The sequence below is a fragment of the Pipistrellus kuhlii genome, unplaced genomic scaffold (genome assembly GCF_014108245.1).
Source record: "Pipistrellus kuhlii isolate mPipKuh1 unplaced genomic scaffold, mPipKuh1.p scaffold_m20_p_2, whole genome shotgun sequence".
NCBI lineage: Eukaryota > Metazoa > Chordata > Mammalia > Chiroptera > Vespertilionidae > Pipistrellus > Pipistrellus kuhlii.
The window spans coordinates 148,393,041-148,408,175 of NW_023425515.1; the positions used below are offsets into that span (position 1 = coordinate 148,393,041).

The 15,135-nt window shown below is 37.4% G+C and overlaps 1 protein-coding gene across 5 annotated transcripts in view; it reads right to left on the reverse strand.

The window, feature by feature from the left end:
* Window positions 1-15,135, reverse strand: part of LRRC7 (leucine rich repeat containing 7) — a 473,031-nt gene that overhangs the window by 376,049 nt on the left and 81,847 nt on the right. For all 5 annotated transcript variants that reach the window (XM_036444989.2, XM_045584480.1, XM_045584479.1 and 2 more), the window contains exon 2: window positions 5,350-5,447. In XM_036444989.2, coding sequence (XP_036300882.1) covers window positions 5,350-5,447 — 98 coding nt within the window. The remainder of the gene's footprint in view (window positions 1-5,349; window positions 5,448-15,135) is intronic.

Here is a 15,135-nt window from a genome sequence, read left to right on the forward strand (position 1 = left end):
AAATCTAGAGGATCCTCTGTCTGAGTTAAGTTCTATTCCTTTCTACTCTCATTAAAGGGGAGCCACTACCATTTCTATTTCTATGGTGATTTTCTAAGGTGACAGTTTTCCACCGGAGTTGACCAAATCTTTGTCTATATTCTGTATTGAATTTGTAGAATGACTAGGAAATAAGTATGCCATTGTGTGAGACAATTTACTATCTAATGCATTTTTATTGAACACTGCTTTAAGAATTTCAGCTTTATGTCATTTGTTAAAAACCTATACTCCTTGCCATGCATTATTGTTTCTAAAAATAATAGTAGTAATTTCTATGAATTTTAATTTCTGCAATCAGAAATGGTTTATTATCCTCATACAGTTTGTAATAACAAGAGTAGAGAAAGAGAGGAAAGAAAACCACAACTTGCTATCCCAGGTTCTATACTAAGTAGTTCGTATACATATATCCATAATTCTCAAAACAATCCCATAAGGTAGGGTCTACCTTTTTTCAAATAAGTAAACTGAGTCTTAGATTTAAAAAAATACAGAGGAGAGAACCAAGATAGCAGCATAGGTAAATGCCTATACTTGCTGCCTCTCACAACCACATCAAAATTACAACTAAAATACAGATAAACCACCATCCAAAACTGCCTGAAAGCTGGCTGGATGGAAGTCCTACAAGTAGAAAAGCAAAGAAGAAATCACACTGACAGGGGTAGCAGGCGCGGAGGCATGCAAGGATCTGGAAGTGCATTATGTATACTGCTTTTTCAATTGGGAGTGATATTGCCTCTGTGTAGGTCGCCCATGAGGAGCAAGAGGTTCCAGCCCCACATCAGATGCCCAGCACAGCGTTCCAGAGCTAGGAAAAGAAGTTCCTGTAACTGGCTGTAAAAACCAGTATAGATTGGGGTTCAGTGACATAGAGGCTACTGGAGACCCAGCTATTTCTCTTAAAAGGCCAGCGCAGGAACTGAACTTACCAGGTCCAACTTCCTCTGAGCTCTAGTACCAGGGTAAGGTTCTGGGGAACAGAGACACATAGGAAGAGAAACTGGAATGTCTGGCATCAGGGCAAAAACTCAGGAGCGGCTTTCTCCCAGATAGAGGTGCTTGCAGGATCATTGCTTCTGTGCTGGGACCTCACTGGTCTCAGGGCTTGCTGGCAGGCATTTCTATTTGCTCCCTCTTGGTGATTCCCTAAAACCCTGCCCCATCCAATTTGTAGCCCCACCCAACCTGTGTGAAGAGTTTTTTGCATATGAATGGCCTGTCCGGGCAAAATAAACTGCAACTGGATTAGGGAACTCAAATCTACCAATTTAAGGCCCAAGACCCAGCACCAGCACCAGCCTGTCTTCCTTCACAGCTGAGCCTCATCTGGGTACTTCCAAACCCAACACAAAGAGGAGAAATCTGCAGCTCTTTCTGTATCTCCTGCCAGGTAACTCCAGGCAGTGGCAGCCTTTGCAGCTCCCTGGAGACCCAAGAGCCAGTGTACATAGTGGTCAGTGTCAGACAATACCAGGGGCAGACTCAGTGTGCACCAAAGCCCCACAGAAACAAATCCTGGTTCATAGGCATGTCTCCTGCACAGCAGCTCTCCTACTGCAGTTGCAGCTGGACCCCATAGCAAATTGGCCTGGAGGTTCATTCCTCCCAGTGACACCAACAGCAATCAAGGTTCAACTACAAAAAGACTGTACTCACAGCCCACAAAGGGGTGCAATTAGAGCTCCCAGCTCAGGTGACTTGGGGAGGCTGAGCTACTGGGCCCTCTAGGACACCTATTACACAAAGCTACTCTAACAACTCAAGAAGACATAGTAGCTCTACCCAATACATAGAAATAAGCACAAGGAAGAGCTAAAATGCAGAGATAGGGAGGAATATCGCAAATAAAAGAAAAGGAAGAGAGTAGACTACTGGATATAGAATTCAAAACTATGGTTATAAGGTTACTCAAGAATCATCTAGAAACCTCCAAGGGACATAGTGAGACTTTCATCAATATTAGTGAGAATGCCAAAGCAATGGGGGAAAAAACAGTCAGAAATAAAGCATACACTGACTGAAATAAAGTATAATATTCAGGGATTGAACAGTAAAGTAGAGGATTCCAAGAATCAAATCAATGATTTGAAATACGATGAAGCAAAAAACACCCAATCAGAAGAAGAAGAAGAAAAAAAAAAGAATCCAAAACTATGAAGATAGTGTAAGGAGTCTCTGGGACAACTTCAAGCATACTAACATTTGCATTATGGGGTTGCCAGAAGGAAAGAGTGAGCAAGATGGTAAAAATCTATTTGAAGAAATGATGACAGAAAACTTCCCCTACTTGGTGAAAGAAGTAGACTTAGAAGTCCAGGAAGCATAAAGAGTTCCAAACAAAAGGAACCCAAAGAGGACCACACCAAGACACATCATCATTAAAATGCCAAGGACTAAAGACAAAGAGAGAATCTTAAAAGCAGCAAGAGAAAAACAGTTAGTTACGTACAAGGGAGTACCCATATGACTGTCAGTTGACTTCTCAACAGAAACTATGCAGGTCAGAAGGGAGTGGCAAGAAATATTCAAAGTGATGAATAGCAAGTACCTACAACCAGATTATTTAGAATTGAAGGTCAGATTAAGAGATTCACAGACAAGAAAAAGCTAAAGTTTATCACCATCAAACCAGCATTATATGAAATGCTAAAGGGTATTCTTTAAGAAGAGGAAGAATAAAGAGGAAAGATAAAAAATATGAACAAAAAAATGGCAACAAATACATATCTATCAGCAATTGCATCTAAAAATCAAAATAAATGAATAAGAAATATAATGTACAGAATAAACTGGTGAATAAAATAGAATCAGAGGCATGGAAATGGAACAGACTAAGGATTCTCAGAGAGAAGGGGGGAGGAGAAGTTTGTAAAAGAATAAACAAAGATCTTATATACCTATATGCCTTAACTATGGACACAGACAACAGGGTGGGGAAGGCCTGGGGCAGGGGAAGGCAACTGGGTGAAGGGTGACTGACATTGGGGGAAAAAAGAGGGACATCTGTAATAATCTCAACAATAAAGATGAAAGAAAAAATATTGAGAATCCTGTAGCTGTATCATTAAGTTCACACAGAGAATAAACTCTACTGTGATGACTCTGAAGTCAATGTCTTAATTAACTAATATGATAGGCTCCTTCTATTCTTAAAGATGGCTTCTTTCTTAGGACTTCAATCCTGTCCTGTAACAGGACAAAAACTATTCATTATATTAACAAGGAATACTTAAAACCTCTCTGGAAGAGAACAATATTTTATCATTTCTCTTTTCTCATTATATCATTCCAATAGTCAACCCATCTGAGTTCCTGCTGTGTTATTTCAAAAATGGCACGACTGCCACAATTCAATTGATGAGGTCTTTCTTGTTATAACACATGCATCAGTTATATTATGTACCGTATATTAGACTTAACTCTGACATATGCCTATATTAACTCTGAAGTATCTCTACAATCAGTAGTCTTTTGCATCCATCATGATTCAGTATCATCTGCAGCCAGTTATCTGACCCAGGCTAGTGGTTTTCAAACTTGAGCTTGCATCCAAATCTCATGTAGGGCCCCTTCAAAACACACAGATTACTGGACCTGACTCTCAGAGGTTTTGATTCAGTAGATGTGGGTTGCAGCTCTTAAAATTTGCATTTCTAACATGTTCCCAGATGCTGCTGCTGGTGGTTTGGAGACTACATTTTAAGAATGACTGGCCCATGCCACGTTTCAAAAAACTTTTTCTATAAATAATCAGGTAAATACTTTTGACTTTGTGGGCCAGGTAGTCTGTGTCACAAGTACTGAACTCTTCCTTTGTAGTGCAAAAGCAGCCATACACAATACCTAAGTAAATAGGAGATGGCTGTGTTTCAATAAGATGTTATTTATAGAAACAGGTATCAGGCTGGATTTATTCAATAGATCAGTTGATCAACCTCTGACCTAGACCAACTCAGTACAAGAGGACTGAAAAATTACTTTGTATATGTTAAATAGTAACTCTATAAGAATCAATATAGATTTAATTACAAAAATCCCTTCTAAATTTTTTTTATAAATCTGCAGAACTTACCAGATACTAAGTTGATTGTGATAAATTAGCATAAAGAAAAAACCCCAAGGCTTTCTCATGTACCCAATAAAAGATGCAAGACCCTATATCTTATAGCTTTTGTTTTAAGATACCGTGAGCTCAACCTTCATTTTGAAATTTTAGTTTTAATTAGATATTGTTTCTAGTGTTAAAGCTAAATCTACCAATTAAAAGAAAACTAACATTACATTGAATAATATAAATACCAACCGAATTAGGTTGTCCATTGACTTTATAATAAAACAGAACAAAGAAAAAACACTCAACTTGCCATGAATGTGCCCAGATTTAATGTACTTGGTCTTTACTTGGAACAGTGTACTTCAAACTACTTTAAAATGCCAGTATAATCTTAAAAGTCTACTAAACTGTACATGCCAATGAACCCACTGCATTAGCTCTAGACTTATAAAATGTAAGTTCCTGGAAAAGGACAAAATTGAGATAAATGTTATCTTAATGGAATATAATTTACTTCCAAGAAAATAATTATATTCAAATACATGAAGAAAGTTAATACTGCAGGTCATTTTAGAAACTTAAAATGCAAATAATATGTCAATCATTTCAAAAAATGCTAATGACTGGAAATATTTAAATTAAACCTCCCCTGACAAGTATATACACTAATATGCAATAATATGAAGAAAGAATAAAATGAGTTTATGATGAGATACAAAACTTCCATCTTCCAAAATATATTCCTAAATGGGATTAAATCCAACATTTTTCTCTGTTCAATGGGTTTACTAAAATATTTACTACTAGATATTTACTTTTTAGTCTAATCCAGTGGTTTTCATAGTCTTCAGGTTTGTTTGTTTTTTAAATGTTGAAAAAGCTTTGTGGTCAAAGGAAACTAGAGGATGTTAATTTTAAACTCATTTCAAAATGATTTTTAACTTTCAGACCCATGAGAATTATTAATATTCATGACATAACTATCTAAGAAAGATATGGTAGATTGTGCAGCCTTTTCCAGTGTCTTTGGAAACCCAATTATCAGTATAGCATCTTAACAATGTTTTTTTTAGGGTCTGAATCTGTGTACTCTATAATAATGTTTTAAAAATAAATTCAATTTGATGCAATAAATACCTATTAATTACCTCTATTTTTTTAAAAAATTATTTAAAGATTAACCTTTTTATTTTACAATGCTACTCATAAAAATCTATCTGTAATATAGTTTATCCTATTAAAATACTTACACTCCTCTTCAGGCCTCTTCCGAAGTGCTGCACGAACTTCTTTACAAGGACTTCTCTGATATTGTGGGGGATTCCTTCCCCTTAGTAGGCTCTCCATCCTATAAAAAAAGAATCAAAAGAGTATATTAATATAGAAATCTTCATAAATTTTGAGAAGGTAAATGGTTTAAATCAAGAGTCAAGATTTTAAGTATCTATAGAGGCTTGTTAGACAACATCGTTGAGTATGTAGCAAGGAATAATATAATAGGGAGAGGCAGAAACTGTGGTAAACTGACAAGTGTTTGACTTATCCAAGACATTGCAATTAAAAAAACAGTAAAAATACCATGTGGACACTCATATACTCATTCTCAGATTAGAGACTGATATAGACTGAATGTTTGTGCCCCCAATCCCAAATTGACATTAAACCCTTAAGACCCAATGTGATGGTATTGGGAGGTGGGACCATTGGAAGATAATTAAATTTAGATGGACATTCATGATGGAATTAGTGTCCTTAGAGGAACAGAAAGAGAGGCTAGAGATTGGCTTCTCTCTCTCTCTCTCTCCCTCCCTCCTTCCCTCCCTCCCTCCCTCTCTCATTAGAAGGTAGTCATCAGCAAATCAGGAAGAGGTCTCTCACCAGGAAATTAATCTGCTGGAACTTTGATTTCAGGTTTCTCAGATTCCAGAACTGTGAGAAATATATTTCTGTGGTGTAAGCTACCCAGTATGTGGCATTTTGTTATGGCAGCCCTGATGACTAAGACAGAGACCTATTGACTGGAGCGATTACTTGTAAAGAAAACAAATTTATCAAAAATAGCTCACCTTTAGAAAAAAGGACATATCTTTCACCAACAATTGGAATATCAGTTTCAAGAGAAGAATGGCTGATTTTCTTTCATGATAATGGTTAAATTGGGAGGGATTTTCTAATTCCAATAATTGTGACTTCTTGAAAAAGTGGGTTAATATGAAGTGTACTTCTCAGTTACAAGTGATATAGCAATGCTGCAATTCAGAATATAATAATAAATGCATCAAATTCATCTTGGATTAGCATTTTAAAAAATATATATTTTATTGATTTTTTACAGAGAGGAAGAGAGAGGGATAGAGAGTTAGAAACATCAATGAGAGAGAATCATAGATCAGCTGCCTCTTGCACACCCCCTACTGGGGAAGTGCCCCCAACCAAGGTACATACCCTTGACAGGAATCGAACCTGGGACCTTTCAGTCTGCAGGTCGAAGCTTTATCCAATGAGCCAAACTGGTTCCGGCTGGATTAGCATATTTAACAACATGTACTCTGTGATCATTATTTTCAGGTTTCAATAAACCATATAGTTTTGTACTACCGATGTAGACTCATTTTAATAAAAGTAAAAATCTACTGAGTGCTCAGGATTTGAAAATTCAGAACAAAACTATATTTATGTGTCATTTTAAAAATATAAGTATAGCTTTTTAACATCTACTTAATTATTCTAATGAAATATCACTGGTTTTGATAACTGTGCTGGTTGATAGCATGCATACATTTGAAAAGCACATACTTGTTATGGGTAATGATGATGGTGGATATTCTATGGTAGTGGTACAGATGATTGTACCAGAGAGGAAAATTAGGACAGGACAATCCCATAAAAGCATTATGTGAATAATGTAAAATATGAAATGAATAACCTTTTGTACTGTAATATAATACCATTTCCTTAGGAAACTGTCACTGGTTCTTAAAAACACTTTTTCAAATATACTTCCTGAAATCAGTCCATTTATATGTAGAAGATGTTATGTGTGTGTGTGTGTGTGTGTGTGTGTGTGTGTGTGTGTGTTCATATGTTCACTAGAGGCCCAGTGCATGAAATTCGTGCACGGGTGTGTGTGCCCTTCAGTCCAGCCTGCACCCCCTCCAATTTGGGATCCCTCGAGGGATGTCCGACTGACCGTTTAGGCCAGATCCCAACTGGGGCTTAAACGGGCAGTTGGACATCCCTCTCACAATCCAGGACTGGTGGCTCCCAACTGCATGCCTGCCTGTCTTCTTTATTGCCCTAACCACTTCTGCCTGCCAGCCTGATCACCCCCTATGCACTCCCCTGCCAGCCTGATTGATGCCTAACTGGTCCCCTGCCAGCCTATTTGCTCCTAACTGCCCTTCCTTGCAGGCCTGGTCACTCCTAACTACCCTCTCCTGCAGGCCTGGGTTCCCCCTAACTGCCCTCCCCTAAAGGCCTGGTTTCCCCCCAACTGCTCTTCCCTGCAGGCCTGTGTCCCCCCTTTATTGCCCTTTCCTGCAGGCCCAGTTGCTCTCAATTTCCCTCCTCTGCCAGCCTGGTCACCCCTAACTGCCCTCCCCTGCAGGCTTGATTGCCTCAACTGCCCTCCCTTGCAGGCCTCTCCCAATTGCCCTCCCCTTCTGGCCTTATCTCTCCCAACTGCCCTCCCCTGCTGGCCATCTTGTGGTGGCCATCTTGTGTCCACATGGGGCAGCCATCTTGTATGTTGGAGTGATAGTCAATTTGCATATTACTCTTTTATTAGATAGGATGCCTATGTATATGCAATTCAAGAAAATATTTTTCAATGTGCAATGTAACTTGAACCTTAGTTTCATGTGAAGCTCATTTCAAGTGAAAGAAAAAGTTATTTCTCTTGAGGTTATAATAATATAATAATGTGAAACCAAGTGAAAACATGAATTGTTTATTATATAATTTGCTTTAACACTATATATGGGGAGGAAATTAAGTTTCTAGGCCTGTCCCTGCAGTTTCACCAGGAGGCTTAACTATATAAACAATATTTCATAAACTTTCTAGTTTTGACTCTTGAATTAATTCAATGTACAAATAATGGATTTCCATGATTAGCCAATAACAACTTAAGTGAACTAATAATTATTCACTAGTATTTATAAGCTCGAGATCATAAAAGGCAGCAAAAATGACCTGCACATGCAAATGTCTACATACAATTGTGATGTAATTTTAGAAACCAATTTTACTCATCATGTCTACACTCTGATGAGGAATGGTAACTGTTATCCTGGTTGGAAATCTATGTAAACCACTCTCTTGAATAAGCTATTCTTTTTATATCTCTAACCATCAGTATGTGAAAACAAAAATGATCTAGTTAATGTCCATTTAACTATGTTTGAGGATTAAGTCATAATAAATGAAATATGTTATAAAGTACTAATAGGGCTTCAGAACAATTTCATCATGTGTGATATTGGCAGCAAAGATCCCCAACTCAACTCCCCAGATGTCCAAAGGTTGCTGTCTGGAAGCTCAAAAGCAGATCTACAGATATGCAAGTTAGATATGGAGCACAGCCTGAGTGGGCCTAGGTTCTGTAATAAGACAACCAGGTTTAAACTCTAATTCTGCCTTTAAAGAATGACTTCAGAAAAAATTTGTGCTGTGTGCCTTAATTTTCTCATAAGTAAATGGGGATAACAGCCACCTTCTAGGATTGTTGTGAAGACTAAAATATGTTAGTACCTGGCCCGGCTGGTGTGGCTCAGTGGTGGAGCATTGACCCATGCACCAAGAGGACTCCGATTTCCAGTCAAAGAACATGCCTGAGTCGTGTGCTCAGTACTCAGTACGGGTTGTGCAGGAGGTAGCAGCTTAATATGATACCCTCTCTCTTCAATGTCTCTATCTTTCTTTCCATCTTCTATTATCTCTCTCTCTAAAATCAATAAAAAAACATACTAAAATTTTAAATGGATAGTATGTTAGGAAACATGAAAACTTGGCTTTATTCAATAAAGAGTTATAATGAATAATCATTGAATCATAGAAATAATTCCACTAGGAGGCTGAATAATTGAAATTCTACTATGCAATGCATAATTTACTTATGATGAAGTTCTTATTAAATATAATATCTGTTAACATGTACTTATATAAATAGCATAGATATAAATATAGAAATAATACTACACAACTATATGTGTGTATGTTGATCTCTTAATTACATGTTGATTTTTGATTATTTAGCTATTTTCACTGAAATGTTTGCTTCTATTCACGACATTTTTGAGAATCACAAAAAAACAACAACCAAGGGCCAAAAAAACTCACTATAAATTATATCAATATGTACCACACATTAATAGAGAATAACATTTTAAAACAGTATTACATGTCCTTTTTCTCTGGATTGCTAAATGATATGCCCAGTAGAAAACACTTTGAATCAAATTAAAAGTTTTACAGAGCAATGTTTATGTCTAAACTACTATATAACTGTGGGACTTCCATCTTCTTGAGACTACACGTCTGGCTGCTTGAACCATTCTACTGGTGTCATCTATGATGTACAGTTTGCATTAAATGGTCAGACAAAATAACCAACAATCAAGTCTTGGCGCACAGCCAGGACACAGCAAAGGAGCTATTCTAGCTACTCTCAAGTTTGGCAAGACATCAGCAGGAGTGTGTTAACAGTTCCAGCAAGGAGAGATTAAGTGTGATGACCACAGGCAAAACAGATGCTCTAACAGCTCATTGAAGAGCTCTGAAAAGTGCAGCGTGTATGTCAACTGCTGGGAAGAAATAGAGGCAGCCAGAATGATATTTAAAAAAGTATAAAAAACCAAATAGATTATGAACAAAGGTTTCCACAACTCTCCTAAATTAAGTTAGTTCACAAAAAAAAAAAAAAAAAAAAAAAAAAATCACTGGAGGGGCTTTAACAAACACAGATCCACCATTTCCAAAACTAAAGATTTTCGTTCAGGAGTCTGGGATCAGGTCAAGGCAGATGTATTTTTTAACATTATCCAAGTGTGTCTACTATAGTCTTATATAATATTTACATTTGGAACCCATGTAAATAAAATATATACACTTGCAGATGTAGGAGAGAAAAGTTCAATAAATACATTACAAGAGATAGTCATATGCTGATACAGAGATAAGTAGAGAATCTGGGTTGGAGACTGCAGTTAGAACAGGTATTATAAAAAATGAAGAGTAGCCAGAAGAATGGTATAGTTAAAGGCTTTCCAAGTTGCCTGGAGCTCAACCAAATGAACCTAAAGGCTGCCCATTTAGAAGGTTGATAATCTCAACAGTGAAATACTTTCCTTCAGTAAAGCTTGGTAGACAGTGGGCTAAGAGAATAAGTTGGGTTGGTGTAAAATTATAGATTGGGTTGAGGATGAAAAAAGAAAATAAAGCTTAGGTGAAAATATGATTGAAATGAATTTATACAAATGTAGAAGGAAGATAGAGAATGACAGAGTCACTAGGAGATAGGGATTTGGAATAAAAGAATAGACTTATCAGATATAAGTAGTATTTTTTAAAAAAAATATGTTTTATTGATTTTCCACAGAGAGGAAGGAAGAGGGATAGAGAGCTAGAAACGTAGATGAGAGAGAAACATCGACCAGCTGCCTTCTGCACATCCCCTACCAAAGATGTGCCCACAACCAATGTACATGCCCTTGATTGGAATCGAACCTGGGGCCTTTCAGTCCGCAGACCGATGCTCTATCCACTAAGCCAAACCGGTTTCAGCAAGTAGTATTTTTTTAAATGTCTATTATGTGCCAGTTGCTATGCTAGGTTCTTTATATATAATAGTATACTAGTGGCCCAGTGCACTGATTTGTGCACATTGAAGGAAAATTAATTAGAAGATTCATATAGTAATTATGTTACTGCAAAAAATTACATGTCAAAATAGTATATATTAATATAGTATTATAAAATTAAAACATGCATGCAGTTGGCGCCAGTGAGAGCTTTATACGTATCACACATGCACGAGTCAAAGTCTATTTTTAAATTGCCAGTGAGCATCATATGTACCGTCTAATTGGTAGGTCAGACAGTCAGACAGTTTGATGGATGTATGGTCAGTCACTTAGCCTTTTATATATATAGTAGTAGCCCTGTGCAGAAATCCGTGCACCACCCTTTCTGTGGTGCGTGGGCCGGGGGATACAAAATACCCATGTGAGGGGACGAGACCATGCAGGCCTCGCCCAATTTCCAGCTGGGAGGAGGGAAGGGAGGACTGTGGGGAGGGGACAGTGGCCATGTTCTTTCTACCACCATCTCCAAAGCCAAGGGTTATTCCAGAGAAAGGAGGTTGGGATGATCATGGGGCAGGAAGTGAGCAAAAACCTAAGGAGGGTAAGAGTCAAAGCTGGGAGGGAGGAGAGGGATTCAAACGAGTAGGGATGGAGACAGGAGGGCTAGAGAGGCATCTGCACTTGTTCCCTTCCCCTTCCTTAACCCTCAGTAGCTCTCTTCCACTCTCTTGTACCTCTCTGCCCGCTGCCCAGCCCTCCTGTAGCTCTCCCTGCACAATAGATTGCTGTCCTGCCCCCTCCTGTAGCTTTTCACCACCCATTTGTAGTTTGCTGCCCCACCCTCCTGCAGACCCATGATCTGGTCATTACTCAAGGCGTAATGGATAGCTATCTTATCTATTCCATTCTTATTATATTCAGAGATGTTAAGTAACTTGATTAGAATATTACAGCAAGTAAATGCAATAATCAGGATTTTAATCCAGAACTGTCTGACTCAAGAGTCCATGCAATTAACTACTATGCCAGCTGTACAATAGAACTTTCTGCAATGATGTAAATGTTTAACATCTGTGCTGTCCAATACCTTAGCTGCTAGCCATTTTCAGTTATTGAGCACTTGAAATGTGGCTAGAAGGACTAAGAAACTGGATTTGCGAGTTTGAAATGTTATTGCATTGTAATTTATTTAAATTTTAATAGCCACATTTGACTACTGTAGTAGATAGCACAGCATATCCAGGAGCCACTATTCAGCACATAATTGAGGAAAATACAAATTTTCACTGGAGATTTCTGAATTTAAGTCAGTAAGAGCAGGGAAGTAAAGTCTTCGAAAATTGCTCCACATGAAGGTCTTTGCAGACAAGTGAACTTACTAGTAACGCCTCACTGTAGAACTAGCTCACAGGAACTCCCTTCTTGCAGAAACACACTTTTTCATGCAACTATGGTTTTTAACTGTGAAGCTCTCCTAGCACATCTACTAGTAAGTCCCTTGAATGCTCACTTAAAACTCCTTCCTACCCAGGGCCTGGATATATACTGCTTTTTTTGTCTGAATCTATTCGATCTTAATAACTACTAATCATTACTTTGACCCCTTTACCAATTAGGGCTCCAAATATGATTCAACCCCACAGTCTGAAGTTTTCCATTATAGCACTCATAACAAATTATAATTATATGTTAGTCTTCTGGAATTTCTGCTTAATGTCTGCCTTCCTCTTGCACTGTAAGCTTCATGAAGACAGGGACAGTGTCAATTTTATTCTGCCATCTATTGCAGGAGCTTAGTACAGGGTTTGGTATTCAAGAAGTATTTCTTGTTTGAATGAATTACTTTCCTTAATCCTGCCCCAAGGGCAAATATATGTTCTTGTGATCACTGGGTATGAGCCAGGTAGTCAAACTAATGAGTGCCCGTTCAACAATGTTGTCGTTCTGTTGCCCCTGACCTGAGTGCTTTCCTTCAGCCATTCACTGGTACCTCCTAACACTTTCCTAGAAGACCATCACCTTGCACTCAATAGCAGCCTCTCACCATTGCTCTCTCCACCAGCCTTCAAGGGTGACCAGTTATCAGAAGGCAGGTCAATCCCAGATTCCCTTTGCTGCAGGGCCTAGTCCTAGGGGATTCAAGGGGAAAGGTGGGAGGAGTTCATTTGGGAGCTGCTCTCTTCCATGTGAGACAACTCTGTGGGGACCAGGTGCCCCTACCAGTGGGCAAGGATTATAACCAAGGAAAGTGATTCAATCATGACATCAAGGTTTTTTAAGTCACCAAAGATACTGAAGCTATTTTTCCTCCCTTTCATCAAGATTATATTTGCTGCATTGTGAGTACATCCCAAACTAAAATATATATAGTGCTTACATGGATTTATTAGATAAATTGTCTAATTTATTTTTTTAAATATATTTTATTGATTTTTACAGAGAGGAAGGGAGAAAGATAGAGAGCTAGAAACATCGATGAGAGAGAAACATCGACCAACTGCCTCTTGCACACCCCCTACCAGAGATGTGCCCGCAACCAATGCCCCTGACCGGAATTGAACCTGGGACCTTTCAGTCCGCAGACCAATGCTCTACCACTGAGCCAAACCGGTTTCAGCTAAATTGTCTAATTTAGATAAGCCTAAATTAAGGTCTGTATACAAGCAATGAGTATTTGCAAGTCCTTCTATTTTGTGTTCTGTAAGCTCCTTAAGAATTTTTATTCAGTAAAGTGAATATAAGATAAATTAAAAAGAGTAAATATCCTTGACTTATTAGTTTCTAGAAAAGTAAAAATTTTAATTGTGCTTTGATAATATTTAACTGAATAATCTTGAACTGAACAAGTGCAGACAATTTTAAAAAATGAGATTGGCACTTCTTGAGCTTTTATTGAACTTGATTATAAGCAAAATTGGACACAATAAATGGTATACCTGTAAATAAACACAATTGCTTATATTTAAATTATCAATAAATATGACTAGGAAGCTTAATAATATATAGAATAAAAAATGGTAACATTTGTTGCCTTCAAATTTGACAATGAATGTACAGAAGCATTTTTGTTAAAGTACAAAGCCATAGAATGTTGACTATAACCTGAAAATTTACCCTTTTAGTCTGGTAAAGCAGGTACTACCTTTCCATTTGTCAGAGTCCAAAGATTAAAACTATACCATCTGACAAAAGTCAAGCATTTTTTATAGCCACTTCATCTTACATCTTATCCCTTAACAAAGTATAGACTATGGTCATAAATATTTAATGAATGAATGATAGAATTCTGCTCTTTTCTGGTGGGAACATTTAGAAGATTCTATATTTATATTACAAATTTTACCTATCCTTGGGGACCAATTTTTTAAGTCCTAATTCCACTCAGAAACAAATCCAATGACTTTACATACACTCAGTGCTTACCTTCTGAATCTTCTTTATTGCATCTACTAAATGTTTGGAAGAGTAACCAGTGATTTTCCAGCTCATATTAGTCTCCATTTCAATGTTTGTGTCCTTTACTCACATAGATTCTAATCCATTTGAGGGCTCTAATATCATAAAGCACAGTTGGCAATTCTGAAGTAGGTATTAATTCATCACTGTTTGTAGATGAGACAACAGGAAGTCTGACAATTTAAGTGACATGTGAAAATAACACAGCAGCAATTTAAGTGACATGTGAAAACCAGAGTAAGGACTTGAACTTTGGTCCTTTGACTCCCACAGTCCAGCCTTCATTTCACAATGCTACTAAGCACAGATATCATTGTTTATTTTTTACTCTTTCTGATGTCTCAGAGAGTAGGATTCTTACCATGTGAGTCACAGATGGTCAAGAAATCTTCAAATAATAGTATTGAATATCAATATTGTCACTTTGACTTATACTCTGGTAGGTTTTAAAACTCAACAGAGTTTAGGGATTAAAAAATAAATGTGTGCTTAACCATGCATATGAAAAAAGGAAGAATAAGATTGCCATATTATTTTGGAAATAATGATTAATAGTCTGTCTTGCCCAGAAAAAGAAAAGACTAAGAGGCAACATGCTGTGACCATCCATCCTCACGAAGTTATAAAGCCATGTGACCTCCCGGTATACTCCTAAATTTCAGAATTCCTCATTTGGCTTAGAATTCAAGAAAAAGAAAAAAAAGAAAAAAAAAAGAGTTGAAGCAGTGGAAATGCTCTTGCTTTATTACTGAGCTATATATATATATATTTTCTTTT